This window comes from Microplitis mediator, chromosome 2 (genome assembly GCF_029852145.1).
Source record: "Microplitis mediator isolate UGA2020A chromosome 2, iyMicMedi2.1, whole genome shotgun sequence".
NCBI classification, from domain to species: Eukaryota; Metazoa; Arthropoda; class Insecta; order Hymenoptera; family Braconidae; genus Microplitis; species Microplitis mediator.
In genome coordinates, this window is record NC_079970.1 from 25911026 (window position 1) to 25929951 (window position 18926).

An 18926-nucleotide genomic window follows, 5' to 3' on the forward strand; every position below is an offset into this window, starting at 1 on the left:
ATTTTATGAGCATGCGCTCGAAAACAGCGCGCGCGCATTTAACCGCGAAAAAATAATTATTTGAATAAATAAATAAAAATTTTTATTTTAAATATTAAATTAGCGAGGATACAAAAATGTCAGAGGTAAGAAAAAAAAGTAAAATAAAATAAAAAAAAGTATTATAATTTATTAATTGGTATTTATTCTATTAAAAAAAAATAATTAGATATATTAGTTTGCTAAAATCAATAATTAGGTTGATAATTATTAATGTATGTACAAGAGTTAATTATGGATCTTGTTGAACCAGACTGAGCCAGCTTTTTCCATCACCTCCAGCACCAGACAGAATTCTCATCTGGACCAACCGGACCGGGCCCTTGTTGTTGCTAATGAGATTTTTGTACTCGTTTGCGGGCACGACAATCGTTTCCCCGTCGTCAGTATTGTAACTGTACATCTCCGAGTCTTCTTCAGGATCCTCTGTTTTGCATTCAATCATTTCACCATCAGCAAATGCAATCTGAAATTTTAAAAAATTAAATATTAATTTTTAATTAACAATTTAAATTAAACTAAAGAAAGTACCTGATTATTAACAACAATATTGACTTGGTCTGAAGTGATGTTAGCATCTGAAGGAATGTCAAGAACAGCTTCCTCTTCTTCGTAAATATTTTCATCGTCTTCTTGAATAATGACATGGTCTTTGATATCCGTTACATACAATTCAGTTTCCTCTATCTCCTAAAAATATTTCCATATTAATAAATTACTCAGGTAATTGATAAATAACAAGAAAAAAAAATAAAATGTTACATCGTCTTCTTGCTCGCTGTTAATCAACAACTGAGCTCCTTCAGGAATAGTTATAACTTGATCTCCAGTAGTGGTCAGTCTCGGTTGGTTAACGACAATGGTGTCATTCAAATGTCCCGAGTTCTGCATGTGAGTGTACAGAAGAGGTTTGCGCATGAAACCCATCCCGCAAACCAAACACTCGTAAGGTTTTTTGTCGCTGTGGACAAAGCGATGGGAGTTGCGATTATCCCGACTGTTGAAGGCTTTGCCACAGACCTCGCACTGATAAGGTTTCTCTCCAGTGTGGATCCGCATGTGCTTCTTGAAGTGTTCTGGATAAACGAAAGTAGCTGCGCATGTTTCACATTTGAAAGGTCTTTCGCCGGTGTGCTGAGCTTTTATGTGATAGTCAAGAAGTCTTCTTCGTTTGAAACCTTTGCCGCACTCATCGCACTTGTAACGCTTGTCATTGTAGTGCGTAGCGCGTTTGTGGGACTGCAAATTAGATCGCTGACTAAAGGTCGCACCGCAATACTCACACTGATAAGGTTTTTCACCCGTGTGCGTTCTCTCGTGGTCCCTTATCTCGGCTTTCCTGGCAAAGGCTTTGCCGCAGTGGTCGCAGACGTAGGGCTTGTGGCCGGTGTGGACAATATTGTGGACATCTAGGTTGTGCTGGGAGCCAAAGGCTTTGCCGCAGTGGTCGCAAACGTATTCTTTTATACCCAAGTGAGTTCGTTCATGCTGAGTCAAATTTTGTTGGCTTAAAAATGTTTTACTACATTGTAAGCATTCAAATGGTCGCGGGCGTATCTCGTGGGTTTTAACGTGCGCTTTAAATGTGTACTTTGATGCAAAATCTTTTTTACAAACTTTACAAACGTAAGGTCTGTTTCCCGTATGAGTGTTACGGTGCTCTTCCAGCAAATTTTTCGAGCTGTATTTTTTGGGGCACAGATCACAACTCCATGATTTAGCTTGCGGATAATGAACGCGCTTGTGAATTCTAAATAATCGCAAATTGGAGAATATTCTGTTGCAAGATTCACACTGGAAATCTCCCTCTTCCTTGGCAATATGTTCATCCATGTGCGCGGACAGTTCATTCCGTTTTTTAAATTCCGCGCCGCACATGTCACAAATGTACAGCCGCACATCGTGAGATGCCTTCAAATGCGCTACTATTTCACGAGCATCTCCAGCAATACGATCATCATCAGGACAAAGCAGACAAGTATAAATATTAGTACTTTTATCACGAATTACTAAAGCTTCCTGCCCATCGACTTTCAGACTCTTGATTTTTTTAATCGTTTCATTAGTCTTAGCCTCCATGGAGGTAGTCATCGCTATTTGTTTGACATCAGGTTTCTCAGGTGGATCATCGATGTACTCTTCATTGACTACATTTTCCTCGTCTTGGTTAATGTCTTCATGTAAATACTCAATATTGACGTGCTCTTCTTTAGCGAAACTGTCCTTGGGTTTATCTCCATCCTCGTCAAGTACACCCGGAGAAAATTCTTCTAGATTTTGGTTGTCATGATCTACATAATCGTGGTCATTGTACTCTTCTTCAACGATTTCAGTGAGTTTTCTAACCGTTTTTTTGTAATTCTCAAAGATGTCGTGCTTTATCTCTGCTAATCTATTAGTAAGTTCATCATACTGGGAATAAAAAATAAAATAAATTAATTTACTGGTGATATTGAATTACTGATAATAAATAATGAATTTTAAGTACCTCATTAAATAATTTATAACATTTTTTACAAATTACATCCGAATGCACATTCTCTGCGGTGACTTCAGTCTCTAACACTAAATTAAGAGCTGACAAGATAGTCTTCTGGGAATCACATACTGAATTTTTGTCAAATATTTTAATACTATTTCTTGTTGATGTGCTGAACTTAATATTACATATCAAACAGTACAGCACCTCCTTCACAGACTCCGTCATCTTTTTACCTGGATAAATTATAAATGGAAAATTAGTTTACAAAATATAAATGTGTACAAAGATTTTTTTAAATTTTTTATCTGCAATTTTCGAAAGTTCTGTCTGCAAATATTTTATTCTTCTATTCAAAATAAATAAATTTTTTTAGTGTCTGCTACTCTCTGTCTCATGAGATTGATACTGAAAGTAGCAGACGTCAATTTTGTAATTTTTATAAACAAGTTACTGGTAAATAAAATATTATTTTAACAAAATAAACAAAAATATTTTTTCAAAGTTTTTGATCCCCAATTTTTGAAAGTTTTTTCTGAAAATATTTTATTCTTTTATTAAAAATAAATAAATTTTTCTACTCTGCTTTCAGTTTCATAAAAAATTAACCTCAAACCATAACAATAGAAAATTCAAATAAATTGTTGCCGCAAAAATGAAGAAAACAAATAATAATATAAATAAAATAAATACCTCGAAATAAATAAACATTTATTTAAAAATAAAAACTATGAGTATTATTATTAAAAAATAATAATCATAATTTTTGTGTACACACGCTTACTAAATCACAAGTGATGAAGCTTGAGCATAATCGTGATCACATTTTGAGTTTAAATAATAACTTAGTCTAAATTATAAGCAACAATAAATAAAAATAAACGTAAGTTAATTATTTTAACCATAGTGTTTATGATTATGAATAATATAGAAGCGGAAAATAAAATTAATTAATAAAGAGTTGTCAGCACTGACTTTTAAAATTTCCTTTTGCTGTTCTGAACGATTGGCAGCAAGCAGTAATGTTGGATATGGTGGATGCTGATGATAATGGTGAGCAAGTTGTTAAATTTCGTCTTCTATACGTGGTACCAACGCCATCGACGCCATTCCATGCCCAAAACTCAAAAGAACAAATTTCAAGCAGCCAATACTGGCGTCACTGTGATCTGAGATTGTGACGACATCAGTTCTTTGTACTTTTACTCACACATTTATATTATATATTCATATATATATATATTCGTATTTATGTATAGGGATACATTTGTGTTGGACAGCTGTAATTATTGTGTGTGCGACAGATTTTTTTTATGCGCGCGCATCCGCGCGCAATCAGGGCGTCCTCTTTAATGAGTAATTGTTTTAAATATATGAGTTTATATAAATTTTTAATGAGGGTTTATTGTTTTTATTCGTTTGATAAAATATTTTAATCGTATTTCCAAGGATAGTTTGAAAAAATTGATTACTGAGGATAGAATTATTGGGTTAATGGGTCGGAAGTAGATCGATAAAAAAGGGCGCGAAAGTGCCGGTAGATTTGAATTAAAAATTAAATTTTTTTTTTATTAATTGATTGTTTAAAATTAAAAAATTAACAAGAGAAAGAGATATTAATTCGCTACGGAGTTGAAATATTTTTGAATAAATTTTGAAAAAAATAACTCACAAAATTTTTACAATTGCGCTAATGAAAATTTAATATTTAATTATTCGTAATTAAAAATATAAAATTTTTTTTAACTTTTTCAAATGAATTATTGAGTAAATAATTTTTATATCTATTGCGGAACAAAATAAATAATTTAAATAAAGCGCGTAATTTAAAGTGCGCCGGCTGATGGTGACGTCTAGTTGAACTTGAGTGAACTTTAAAAAACCTCCTGAGGCAGTTTTTAAATGAGCGGCAAGTTAAGACTATAGTTGAATGAAAATTAGGCCGAGAGTCCCGAGAATCCCCTAGACCTTGATGTCAGTGTTTTTTTTTATTAATTGTCATTATTATTATTATTATTTTCTCCCCGTAGAATTATGAGAAGAATCCCGATCCCGTGAATTGACGAGAGGGTGAGGGTCATAAACGTTAGGCGTGTCGGCGTCTGTTTTAATAATTTTATTTAATATTTTTTAGTTATTATTATTTTATTTAATTATTACTTTAATTAATAATTATTTGCAATAGTGTTCTAGAGTGAGTTTTCTCGGTAGAAGGTATTGGCGCTCGTTCAATGTCAAAAGTAACAGTGGCAATGTCAAGAAGACGCTTGAGTTGAGTTGATGTGTGCAGCTGACTGGACTGGATGTCATTAAATAGGAGCAGTACACGTAACTTTGATGCAACCTGGTCTTATCTATGATCTACTGGTCTATGTTTCATAAATAACGACAGTAATAAGTGAGAACGAGTGTCCGAAAGATTATTGGGGGAATGATTATATGGGGTAGCAAAAGGGCGATAGCCTGTGCTGTGGTATGGAGACAGAGAGCATAAAATCCGGGGCTAGTGAGCACAGCCATAGCCATCATAGCCGTAGTTCTTCAAAACATCATCGTTCGCACACGAACAAGTCACCGCACCATCGACAACATTCCCATCGAAGCTCTAGGTAATTTTCAAATTAATTTTCATCATCAGATTGAGAGATTTTTGATAAAGTGCAGCATTGATTTTTAATTAAATGTCAATCTGATGGTTAATTTAAATTGCAGGAATAATAGAAGTCAAAGAAAAGAACGATCCAACCTGGATGTCAGCGAGATGGCACCGTTTCAAACGACAGTCAATGTCAGAGGGAACAGTGTCGAGAATGTCGGGCAAGAAGTTATAGAAGTCCAAATACTCCCTCAAGATGAAAATTGGGGTGAAAACACGACAGCTATTACTGGAAATACGTCCGATCGTTCTGAATCAACGGAGGACGTCAGCAATTGGCCTAGTGAAACAGATGGAGCATTTAATTTCACGTGTAATCGATATCTCGGACCGGTGATAGCTATGGCACTTGGTATTGGCGCTTTTTTGAGTCCAATAGCAATGGTCGTGTTACCCAAACTAGGTTTTTTTCCCGACTCTACAACGGTACTAACAATGCAACAGAGGCTTGAATTGCTGTCATGCAACGCTGAATGTAAAGGCCAATTACTAGGATTAGCGTTTAAATTAATTCTGCTGGCTATAGGCAGCTGGGCTGTATTTTTACGACCACGAAATGCCACAATGCCTCGTGTCTTTCTGTTCAGAGCTGGGGTGCTTGTTTTGACGCTACTTTGTATCTGTACTTACTGGTTATTTTACGTCGTTCAAGTGAGTATTTATTTTCATACCTTTAATTCACCTGATAATTGATTTTACGGAAGTAAGTGGTAATAATTATTTGAATAATTTACAGGTAACAGAGAGCGCTAAGACGGCAGCGAATGGAGAAAAAACAGAGTACAAAAGTCTAGTTAATTATGCAGGAACATTTGCAGACACTCTTTTATTTATACACTACGTAGCAGTTCTTTTGATTGAAATTCGGCATATACAGCCGATGTATTATTTAAAAGTTGTAAGATCACCTGACGGTGAATCCCGTTCATACGCTATCGGGCAATTATCCATTCAACGAGCAGCGGTCTGGGTTCTTGAAAGATATTACACGGAGTTTCCAATTTATAATCCATATTTGGACCGGCTGCCAGTGTCTAAATCCGGGCGGAAGCCGTCAAGTTTTAAGTTTTACGACGTAGACGGTGGAGTGAATGCAACAACGGGACAGCAGCAACGCGGGGGCGGTGGTGACAGAGCGATGCTGGCTGCTCAGGCACGAAGGAGAGACTCTAGCCACAATGAAAGGTTCTACGAGGAGCACGACTACGATAGACGAGTGAGAAAACGTCGGGCCAGATTAATAACCGCGGCCGAGGAAGCATTCGCGCACATAAAAAGACTTCACTCAGAGGCTGAGCTCGCGCCCAACCCTGGACCAATGGATCCTATGGAAGCTGCACAAGCAGTTTTTCCTTCGATGGCTCGTGCGCTGCAGAAATACCTGCGGGTCACAAGACAGCAACCGAGACATTCTGTGGAATCCATTCTCGGACGGCTTGCGCGATGTCTAGCTCAAGATGCCGCACCAAAGGCTTTCCTCGAGCCCTTTTTCTCCACCAGTCCCGTGCTGTCTAACGAGAAAGAGCGACAGAGAAGTTCACACAATTGGGCGTTAGTTTGCGAGGGCGAGTTACCATCAAGACCACTTGCATCTGGCTGTGAATTCCAACTGCGTCAAGGTGAAGTTGCTTTACTCTGCACGGCATACAGATTGCCGCATTTTACTCTCACTGAACAACTAGCGCATCCAAAATCAAACAAATTTTTATTGAGACTTAATTCTGAGACGTCTGTTTAACGGCCGTCTTATATTTTACTATTACTACACGCTATCAATATCACGTGCTCAGCCACGTTAAAAAGTACTTTAATAAAAATAATGATAAATTTTAAAAGAAGATAATGATAAAAAAAGACTTTCTAGATAGCTAGGGGATCAAGAAAACGTATAAGTGAAATGTTAAATTGATAAGCATTAGCGAATCTGAGTAAAAAAAAAATAATCCATCAGTGATATTAAAGTTATATATTATTTAATGTATTTTCGACAGAAAGTTTTCGGTATTTTATTTTAAAATTAAATTTATTATTAACTTTTGACGTTAACTGACGTCCTGCTAATGTATCGGAAATTTTGACAGTTACAAGGTTCCAGGATCATGGTATTAAAGTTACGATGCCTTATATTCAGATCATCACTTGCAAGATTAATATCATGTCATAAGTTTTATTGGAGTAATTATCAAAATTGAGTAACTTATTTTGATTGATAGGTTTATTTTCTTACATTGCGAAGATTCTTAAGGACATTTTCAGACAGTGCCTCCACTTTATAAAAATATCCAATGACTTTAGATCGTACTAAAATTTTATTAATTAATTAAATAAAAATTAAAGGCTCAATTGAAAAAAGTTGTCATCAATTAGGAGTTGAACAAAATTCGTTGAATAAATTTTCGCCTAAAAAATTCTTAAATTTATTTTCCAAATTTCGGTCAACTCCCAATTGATGTCAACTGTCACTAATTTTTTAAAAATTCTATATCACAGCGAAATTGTCCCTTTTTTAGTTAATTGATAAAATTTTGATACGCTAGTAGTTTAAATTTATTTAAAATTTTTAAAAAATGGCGGGCAATGTCAGAATGGCCTTAATGCGAAATAAAATATCATTATTATGGTGTTATGCATCAGCCAAAAATACCGTACTCTGCCTTTTCTATACGTACAATCAAATGTAGCTTTAATTTTTGCTAAATAATAATAATAATAATAATTAATAATAAATAATAGAAAGGTTAAATATTTTTCGATTGCGCGTTAATTTAAATCGATGATAAATATTTTAAAACTCGTAAAAAAAATTAATAATGATAATAATTATTATTAAAAAATTTTGATTGTACGATAGACACGTTTTTGCTGCAAACTCATGACATTCCCAACGGAATTTTGTACTTAATATTTGATATAAAAAAAAGTATGATAATTTAATGCATTTTATAATAGAGCACGACGCTTATTTATTACTTGCCAAAGTGTGGACAATTTGGATGACTTTTTTTTATTATTAATTAATATTCAAAATAGTTTGTATCAGTAAATTAATTGTACTGACTTTAATTATAAAAACATCGCAGTAGGCTTTATCAGTACATTTATTTCGATAATCGAAACTTGCTAATGCTAACAGTACACAGTATATTTAAATTTACTTTTATATTTAAATAGTACTTTTAAATTAATTACATATCAAAGTAAATGTGTAAAATTTTATTTACACTCGACTACGAGATGATCTATTCAATTATCACAGAACGGTGCATTATATTTTTATAATTTTTTAAAATCTTCCATTACGACTGGGACTTTTCTTTTAAAGAAATTCAAGTCTACGGTCGACTTAGTTTTTTTTATTTTAACATAATACTCATGTAGGTTTTTAAGTACTTAATTTTTAGTATTTTTTGTTACTAAGTTTTAATTATAAGATTTTTTATACTTTTTTATTTTATTTATGTGTGCGTGTGACGTGATTACTGTAATCTAATGTGACGAGCTCAAATTATTTTATTTTTTTTTATACTTGCGGAGTTTGGGATCAAAACAAGACTTTTATTTAATATTTTATTAGTCAAAAAAAAAAAAAAAATAAGTAAAATAAAAGACGCAATTATTGACATTTTATTTTATTCGATTATTTGCTTATTTTTAAATTTATGAACGATAAATATTTTAATGTTTGTACAAAAAATAAAAAATTAAATTTTGTGATAGGGTAGAAGTTGCATTTGTAGCCAATGCTGTAATTTTAGACATTTAATATTTTATTTTAATTAATGAAAAAGTATAAAATAAAATTTTAATTAACAGTCTGATAAAAGTATCATTGTATAAATTTAAAAAATTAATTGCGTCATTGCGACTTTTACAAATTATTGAGGGGTCGGAAACTGGCCCTAAAGTGGCCAAAAATGGTACCTCTACCCTAGCTTCAAAAACTGAATTCGCTAGAAATTGTACAGGATGTCAATAATTGTTACATCAAAGTGGGAACGTAGAAAGCTCTATATTAATTCAAAAATTGTCTTGTTCTGACCGTAAACTCCTCTGAAACATGAGATTTATTCGCACAATTAGTAATTAAAGATAATTATATTTCTTTTTAATTGAAAGAGATAAATATCGATGGGAATCTCATGCTGCAATATTATGTATGCTAAATAATAATATTTGTACAGTCACATTATTTGCAAAAATTTATATTATATATTATAAAGAATAAATTAAATCAAATAAAATCGACTAATGAACAAAGAACATTAGAGTAAATTTTTTTTTTAGTGCGTAATGTTTTAAACCAATGCCTTCAGTAGAAAAGATCTTAACTCAGTTTTTTAAATTTCAGAGGTAAAATAGTATATTACACGTCTAGCGGGGAAAATAGGAAATTTCAAACCTAGTGTACATCATTTCCAGATGGCAAATACACAAACTTGACGTGAATCTGCACCTGAAAGTTTAAATTTTTGTTTCTGTTTAAGGGGAGAATTTTATTATAGACCGGAGACTTACGCGACTTTTTCCATTTAAAAATTCAAAAAAATCCGTACCATTCTCAGACAATATATGTAGAATTATAAGAAGTGATAAAAAAATATAAACAAGTGATTTTTAAAAAAATCTTGAATTAATAATTCAAATTTATTATCCATTCCCGCCATTTGCTCGCTATTAAAATCTTGGACAAACTGGATAAGAGTAAACACTCTCCTGTCATTCTAACCTGATCAGCTGTTCAGTGTGTGGTCGATGGCTGTCATTTTTAGTTATTGACAAACAAACAATTCAAAAATTTCAAATAAATGAATACTTACTGTTGTTAATAATGAGGTGATCAATTACAAGTTCAATAAAAATTACATCTATACAAAAAACTTGAAACAGGTTATATTTATTTATTTACTACTAATTATAAATAGATTTAGTGATTGATTAATTATTTGCATCTTTAAATTTTTATTATTCATTTTACAATCACCTAAAAAGGTCATTCAAAATTTAAGAACTGATTATAAATTTATTTTTACGTTCATTTATTTTGTGTCCAGTATTTAATCCTTTTATTTCTTAAATTGATAATTCAATTTGAATAAACTTTATTATGATATACTTGAATTTAGTACTTTTTAAATTAAATTAAATTTATGAAGATAAACTTCATCAGATACCGGATCGTTGAGTTTAAATGAAATCAATAAAATATTTTTTATTAAATTATACATCAAATTCTTCCAATTTAATGTCATTGAAAGGTTTTATGTTTATTAATGAATTTATATAAATTTAATATTACAGTTGAAAGCAAAAGTTAAAATTTTTGACAGGTGATAAAATATTTATATATTTTGCATATTTTAGTTCAAATGAATTGCTGTAGCTTTTAAAGTTTCAAAAATTGAATATTTTGAAATTATTTAAATTTTTAGTTACAATAATGGACACAAAAATTTTAGTTTTCGTAAAAAGAAATATACAGAATAATTTTTAAAATTCGATCCTCCGCAATTTAATAAATTTTTGGATGTCTGCTGCTTTCACTTTCATTTAAAATTCATTAGAATTTATGACACTGAAGTTAACCGCCGTTTGATAATTTTTTTTATTTTTTTAAAGAACGACAAATTATTTTTAAAAAATTCCAGTAGTTTTTTCAATTTTCTACATGTGCATATTTTCAGTTTTCTTTTTGTGTAATTGATTTGTTGGAAAAAAAACATTTTAATTCAAAAGTTTTTATTGTCTACTAACTTCAGGATCATTAAGAATTTAATTTATTTAAATGTACTGACTAATTAATGTAATATTTTGCTTACAGGATCAGCAAATAACGACAGTCAACATGTGGGACTCTGGATTGTGTAATGTGATAATTCCAACCGTATCGACAATGATTATTTACGTGTTGACTGTTAATCTTGTGAGATACTTGATGAGGGACAATCATTTGTCAATAAGAGATGTCTCGAAGAATCATAGTTGGACACCAATTATTAGTAGCAGTAATAAGGTAAATAATTTCTCATTTAATTTTAAATTCAAATTTCAAATTTTATTTCGGAAAGAACGGAGCTGAATATTAAGAGAAAATTAAACCAAGCCCTGATCCAGATTCGTTTTTGAAACAACTTATTTATTAATGCCAGCGAAGTTTTGATTGCCAGTAGAATCTTCGTCATGATTAATTTAATATTAAATAATTAACAATTCTAATATAATTTAAAAAACTTTTTCATTTAAATATTTTATAAGAGTACTGTAACTCTTTGTTGTCCGAACTATCCTTAATTAAATTGTTAAGTAAAAACTAATTAACTATAAAATATATATATATTTGTAAATACTTAAAACTTTAGTAGTAAGTCAAAACTTTTTGAAAATGATAGAAGTTTACAAGTCAGCCCAAACATCTTGTAGTTTTTAGAGAGATCCGGAAACTTCACCGCTCATCTTACGGCTAAAAATAAATAACAAACTATTATCTAATTTAATATTTCCTTGTTTTTTTTTATGATTCTTTCAAAAAAATTTTAATTTTTTTCCTATTTTTCCTATCGATATCAAAACAAATCTCGGGATTCAAATTTCCTCGATAAAAAAATCCCTGGAATCATAAAATATTTACTGATATATTTTATAATGTATGACCACGTGCGGTCTTTTACAAGTATAATGATACTGATATATATCTTGTCTACTAAAAACTTGCAATCACAATTAAATTTAAATTAAGTTCAAATAATGCGCAGTGTACGGGTTTAAGTTAGCGCTGTCATGTCTGGTGGTTCTAAAAATTCCTCAGGATATTTACACAGTCTTGAGTTTAGTTACCCCTTCAATGTTTCTAGCAGCCTCTCTTCCAGTTCATCCCCTTTCTGAACTTCTCTAGTCTTCCATTTTCTCTAGCTTCGGTACTCAGTATCTCTGAGTCTGCTTCCAGTCTTCCTCACTCACTCCAATACGTCGATGTCTGGAATCCGTACTTGTCTCTATCCGTCGAGTTCCGTCTTAACTTCCAGGTCTCCTTTGAAGTTTAATAAAAGCATGGAGTAAAAGAACTGAGCTTTCAGAGAATATATTTTTTGCTAAAATTAAGCTTTAATTAATTTATTGTTATTAAGACACAATACAATGGACAACAATAGGGTCACTTATTATACAAAGTAATCCGAGATAGACGAGACGTGATAATACAACACAATACTGTAATAATAATAGAAATTAATGATATGTAAACTAAATTTAATTAATGAGTGGATTGCATATTGAATAAAGATTAACACGAGCTTATTAATATTACATATATTAATCATCACGTATATATTTGTACTGCTAAAACTTTTCGCGGAAATTTAAAGGAAATTACTTGAGTTTATTGAATAATTAACGTCAGTTAGAAATCTGAAATATTGATTAACTTATTTATGTACTTCACTTTTACATAACTTCAAAATTCCAAGTCATATATGTCATAAATATAAAAATCACAATGAATTTTACTTTACTTCATATAAATTATTATTGTTTTGATGTCCGTAAATCAATTGATTTTAAATACGAAAATATTAACCTTTTTTTCAAATTTCCACGATATTATTTTTCGAAATAAAAGAAAAACTTTTTCCGGCACTCGTATCGGTGATTGATTATTATCTATATATTTAAATATATAGATAAATATATTTTAAAATAATATGCTATCGGTGATGTAAATAATATATAATAGCAGCGAGCGGATAGTTAGAACTTATGAATTATTCATATCACATTAAATCGAATAATTCGAACTTTCGAGTTATTCGTAAGTTTTCGAATTACTCGAAAATTCACAGATAATTCAAAAATTATCTTTCGTACGACTTAAAATTGTAATATTTTTTCCAACAATGAACATTTTTTCAGAAGTAAATTAAATAGATCTCATACACGAATCTACAAAAAAATTATTTTAAGTTACTTTAAAAAAAATCGGAAAAACGGTTGACTTTAGGCCAATCCAAAACCCCGCTGTTTTCGAACTCAGGGAGCCGAGTCTAGATTTTCTATAGAATTTCTTAGACGGTGACATTTTGACCGATCGACTTTAAAATCTGATCAGTTCTAAGTCTTGATTAGCTCTTTGATTGCCGCCAAGAACGTACAAATCGGTAGATTTGCTGCAAAGATAACGTACGACAAAAATTACTTTACATACATCCATACATACAGACACACACACGGACGTCCAACCGGAAATAGTCGGAAATTTAAAAGAAGCTCTCCATTAAATAAAAATTGAATATTTGAATGCTAATCTGAATTTTGTTGAATCAAACCGAGTAATTTGAAAAGTCACAAATATTTAAAAAACTGACGAATAATTCGAAAAGTTACGAGTGATTAGAAAATTTTCTAATCATTCGATTCGCACACATAATAAATAATAATTAGGCTGATAAAATAAATAAATTTCTAGGCATATTACTGCAGTATCTGCGAATCTCTATTACTTAACACGAAAAGCGTGCTGTGTGATTCATGTGGGGTGTGTGCCGATACAGGATGTATAAAAGCTGCAGACAAACAATTGGTCTGTAAAGCAATAACTCAATCTACCGAGATTATGAAACATCACTGGATTCACGGTACCAGTTTATTATATATTTTTTACGTAAGCCTATAAAACAACAACAGAGCCCCGTTAAAAATAAATAAAATATCCGCAGCGTAATTTTTAATTACTACCGATCCAATAAATTTTATTTATCAACTTCAGGAAATTTACCAACAATCGCGATGTGCGAGGTGTGCGATGAAGAGTGCGACCCAGAGCCCGGTCTAATCGATTGGTTCTGCTGCTGGTGTCAGAAATGTGTTCACGAGGCCTGCAAGCCTAAGATCGATGAGGTATTGGTTTTTAAAATTTTTTTGATGAAAGGAGAGACGGAGAGAGAGAGAAATAAAAAAAGTTGAATTGTCTTTGATGTTTATACATTGTAAAAGTTGAGATATGAATTTTAATGAAGATTAATCATTCTATTACAACAGATATGTGACTTTGGAAAGTTTAAATTGATGATAATACCGCCGGGAAGTTTGGAAGTTGTAAACAGACGTCGTACTGTACGTCGACGTCTCCAGCTACGATCGATTATACCACCTGTATGGAGTGATTGGAAACCACTGATAGTCGTTGGTATATATCTCCATTATCCGTAGAATAACCAAATCCAATTCTTTGTTTAATTTTATTATCCCGTAAAATATAAATTTATTGATACAGTATTTATATTAATGATTTTATATGACTTTAATGTTTTAATAATTATATTTATAGCAAACAAAAAGTCTGGTAATAATGACGGGGCAATGGTACTGTCGATGTTCCGTCGATTATTAAATCCATCACAGGTCGTAGACCTTTCGGAACGTGACCCGGTGGCGGCTTTAGAGTGGTGTCGTTTGTTAGGCGACAAATCGTGCAATGTACTGGTCGCCGGAGGCGATGGAACTGTCGCGTGGCTATTAAATTCTATTCATAAACTACGTTTGAAGGTACGGAGTTACCTAATACTGGATAGAGTCTGCCCACAACTGGCCCATTTAATTTTAATTTTAAGAGACAAAGTGACTACCTAAAATTATTTCTTTAAACTCAAATAAAAGGCAACATGGAGGTCATGGAAAAATTCTGGAGCATCAGAAATTTATTTTTAAAAATTCAAAAATCAAAACTTTGAAATTTTTATTACATGTCTAAATGTCACAGTTAAAATATCATCCAATAAATTATCAAACGTCTATAATTATTTCTATTACTTACTCAAATATCGAAATGTTTTAATATCATATGAGATCATGGGAGAATCGTGGGAGGTTTACATTTAAAAATATAGAAGGATAATATTTATTTTTTCCACCTTAGACGTTAATGATTTTTTTATGCGTGATATTCTGATAGATGACAATTAGGTGTAGTAATATTTTTACGTGTGATATTATGACTGTGGTATTTAGTCATGATACCGAAATTTTTTTATAGTGATCCATTTTGCCCGATATTGAGAATTTTAATTTTTTATTATTGGGTCATGTTGCCACCGACTTGTCACTTGATCAGAGACTAGAAAAGTTGAATGAAAAAAAAATTTTTACTAGTGATATTTTTTTTCTAAGGCCCATTTACCCCCCTACCCCTTTACTGTTATCTTATTTATAATAGTACGCAATATTTTGATGCATAATAAATTAATTTACCGACTCGTTACAATTCCAGCAAGAGCCGGCCGTAGCAATTCTACCCCTCGGCACCGGCAACGATTTGTCTCGCGTTCTAGGCTGGGGTAGCGAGTACGATCCCAACGTTGAGCCAACGAAAATTTTACAAAGTATACAAAATGCACGGCCGATTAAACTTGACAGGTAAATATAGATATGAATTATTTGTTATCCCTACTTAGCTATTGTCATAAAATCTTTATCATTATTCAATATTAACGTTCACCTTCTCTTCTCTCCAATACGTGATATCATATTCATTATATTGATAATTGTATCGCTGACAATTTATTTCTATTAATGACGTCCTATAAATGAACCACCGGGTTTGAATTTCAGTCTAAAAGTACCAGCTGTTTAATTTTATTGATTACGACAATTCATATCTTGATAAATTCATTTGATTATATTCTGAGTTATTGTTGGAAGGTTGACAGCTTCAAAATATAAAATAATTATTCACTTCTTCAGACTATAATGAGATCCTAAAATTAGGAAGCGCTACTTTATATTTTTCATTTATTTGAAACATAAAAAAATTCTAATTTTGTATATGTTATTATTTTTAGATGGACAGTTACATTGCAGTATGACGGACGTAGTCTTGCTTTCAGAGGTTCACAGCACCGTAAATTTATGTATAATTATATGAGTGTTGGTGTTGATGCACAAGTCGCTTTGAATTTCCATCGAACTAGAGAAAGTAGATTTTATATATTTAGCCATAGGATATTTAATAAGGTAAATATTATTATTATTATTCTGGTGAGTAAATTTGTCTCTATTTAATACTTTGTAATAAATATTATTATAATAATAATTATTATTATTGAAGTACATGAGTACTATTATTTAATTTTTTTTATTTCACTTCGGTTCTAATAAACTTATTTATCAGTACAGCAAAAGTATATCTACCAGAGAATTTAAATTACGAATGATATACTAGTGGTTTGTACATAATCGTAAAACACTAAAATTGTTTTCAGATTTTACCTCAAAATTTATTACAAGATCGTAACTTCTGATACGCGTACATCTAATTGCTCTGTTTTATGGTTTATACAGACCATTTTATTATTTATACTAAATAGAAAGTCTGTTGAAAAACTACACGAGTTTTACTGTCGCCCCATAAGTCTATTGAAACCGAGTTATAATAATAATTAAATCTATTAATTAATTGTAATCTTGATTGAAAATAATTTTAGCTGTTGTACTTGTGCTTCGGAACACAACAAGTAGTTGAGAGGGAGTGCAAAGACCTGGATAAACGTATTGAGGTATATTTAGACGGTGAACAAGTTGATTTACCATCAACGGAAAGTATTGTTGTACTTAATATTCCATGTTGGGGTGCGGGAGTTAGACTTTGGGAGTTAGGACTCCAAGGTAATATTAATATATTTGTATCTACTATAATAATAATAATTTGACGCGATATCAAAAACCTGGATTCGATTCCCGGACTAAACTATTATTACTTTTTCGCAATTCCATTCTACTATAACGCTGAATTTACTCAGAAAATTTAATATAATTATAATTATTATTAGAGTGTTATAAAATATATGTACATATTCGAGAATATCCTGGGTGATTTTCCAATATAATAAAAATAAGACACCAAAATTTGATGAATAAAAAGTTATATATACCAAAAATATTAACAACAACCTCTAGCAGATCCGAATTACGGTAAATTACCGTAATCTATCGTAAAATACCGCAATTTACGGTACTCGGGAGAATTATCGCCAATTACCGTAAAATACGGTATTGTGCCGTAGAATGCGGTAATTTTTGGTGAAATATCGCTTTTTACGATGAATTTACTACACGGAAAGAAAATTATGGGAAGTTTTCCTATGCATTATGGGAATGGTTCCCATAATGGTATGGGAACAGTACCTATACTACTATAGGGATGGTTCCCATATATTATGGGAACCATTCCCATAATAGTATGGGAATGATTCCCATACCATTATGGGAACCATTCCCATAATATTATAGGAACCATTCCCATAAATTATAGGAATGATTCCCATAATATTATAGAAAGTATTCCTATAAATTATAGGAACCATTCCTATAATTATGGGAAACATTCCTATAATTATAGGAACCGCTCCCATAATTTACGGTCGTAATTCCTATGATGGTATAGGAAAAAATTTCACAAAATTATGGGAACCGCTGCTATAATTTTCTTTCCGTGTACACTGCGATATTTTACTATAAAAGTGCGGCAATTTATCGGTAAATGCTATAATTTAGGTAAATGTATCGTAAAATTTGCGGTAAAATTGCGGCATTTTACTGTAGAGTACGGCATTTTACGGTATAAACGTGGCTATTTACGGTAAATTTGCCGTAAATTTTCGGCGATACTGCGATGTTTTACTTAAAATACGGTATTTTACCGTAAACTACAGCATTTCACGCTAAAGTGCGGCCATTTACGGCAAATTTGCAGTAAATTACGGTAATTTACTGTAAAATACGGTAATTCACCGTAATTCGGATCCGCTAGAAATATGACCATGCGCACTGCAAAACACAATACAAAAATTTATTTTATAATAATAATAATAATAATTGATGATGAATATTAATATGTAATATTACAATATATAGTTGACAGTAATTACTATTTTATAATTAAATTTTGTAGGTAATGAAGGTGTTGGTATGCAAAGTATTAATGATGGCAAGCTTGAGGTATGCGCACTTTATTCGTCATTCCATATTGCTCAGTTACAAGTTGGTATGTCACAACCACATAGACTGGGTCAAGCCAAAACAGTTACGGTAATAATTCAAATATATATATGTCGATTGATTATTATTAATATTAATATTAATATTATATGAATGTCATGAATTATTTATTTATTATAACAACATTAAATAGCTGATTGATTCGATAAATTATTAATACTTGTAGATTAAATTACTGGATTCTTGTGCAGTACAAATCGACGGTGAACCATGGTCTCAAAGTCCATGTGAATTTAACATTTCACACTGTAATCAAGCATCGATGCTTATGTCAACTTATCGGTAATTTATTTATCCCTTAATCTTAAGGTAATTAACAACATATACAATACAATATTATTATTATTACTATTACTACCCTATATTTTTTAAAAAAAGGCTAATGGATGTTTATATCATAAGAGAAATATATCTAGTCCTATAAGTATTTACACGGATGAGAGATAAATAAACAGTATTGTCATTCAAAAAAATTTTTATTATAATTATAAAAAGTGTTCGTGTTTGAAATGTTTATTTATCGCTGTATCCACCAAACATCTCACAAACATTCTGATCGCATTATCGGATTTATATAATCATCATTCCTATTTTTTATTAAAAAACAAATGTACTTATAAAAAAAAACAAAAAAAAATAAAAGAATAAATAATGCGATTGTCGGATCGTAAATAAAAATTTTAAATATTTAGTTGATTGTGTTAACCTGAA

The 18926-nt window shown here is 31.3% G+C and overlaps 3 protein-coding genes across 6 annotated transcripts; 2 read left to right on the forward strand and 1 right to left on the reverse strand.

Moving 5' to 3' along the window:
* Positions 1 to 161: 161 nt before the first annotated feature.
* Positions 162 to 3692, reverse strand: LOC130663611 (zinc finger protein 431-like). Of its 4 annotated transcripts, none has more exons than XM_057462924.1 (5): positions 3494 to 3692; positions 2528 to 2754; positions 802 to 2451; positions 571 to 729; positions 162 to 505 (listed from the first exon to the last, which is right to left on the reverse strand). In XM_057462924.1, exons 2-5 carry the CDS (start codon positions 2744 to 2746, stop codon positions 272 to 274), a joined length of 2262 nt encoding a protein of 753 aa, XP_057318907.1. In that variant the 5' UTR covers positions 2747 to 2754; positions 3494 to 3692; the 3' UTR covers positions 162 to 271. The 4 variants fall into 4 exon arrangements, with proteins under 4 accessions (XP_057318907.1, XP_057318908.1, XP_057318909.1 ...); XM_057462925.1 differs by lacking the exon at positions 3494 to 3692 and adding an exon at positions 3212 to 3458; XM_057462926.1 differs by lacking the exon at positions 3494 to 3692 and adding an exon at positions 3303 to 3457.
* A 738-nt stretch (positions 3693 to 4430) lies between these two features.
* Positions 4431 to 8541, forward strand: LOC130678541 (vang-like protein 1). Its single transcript, XM_057485807.1, has 4 exons — positions 4431 to 4588; positions 4704 to 5127; positions 5231 to 5825; positions 5911 to 8541. The coding sequence occupies exons 2-4, from the start codon at positions 4994 to 4996 to the stop codon at positions 6910 to 6912; spliced, it is 1731 nt and encodes a 576-aa protein (XP_057341790.1). The 5' UTR covers positions 4431 to 4588; positions 4704 to 4993; the 3' UTR covers positions 6913 to 8541.
* A 1349-nt stretch (positions 8542 to 9890) lies between these two features.
* LOC130678542 (diacylglycerol kinase epsilon) lies at positions 9891 to 18891 on the forward strand. The gene is made up of 11 exons (XM_057485808.1): positions 9891 to 10061; positions 10993 to 11184; positions 13630 to 13798; positions 13930 to 14060; positions 14202 to 14349; positions 14491 to 14708; positions 15430 to 15575; positions 16001 to 16172; positions 16643 to 16823; positions 18109 to 18245; positions 18382 to 18891. The coding sequence occupies exons 2-11, from the start codon at positions 11017 to 11019 to the stop codon at positions 18499 to 18501; spliced, it is 1590 nt and encodes a 529-aa protein (XP_057341791.1). The 5' UTR covers positions 9891 to 10061; positions 10993 to 11016; the 3' UTR covers positions 18502 to 18891.
* The last annotated feature ends 35 nt before the right edge of the window (positions 18892 to 18926 follow it).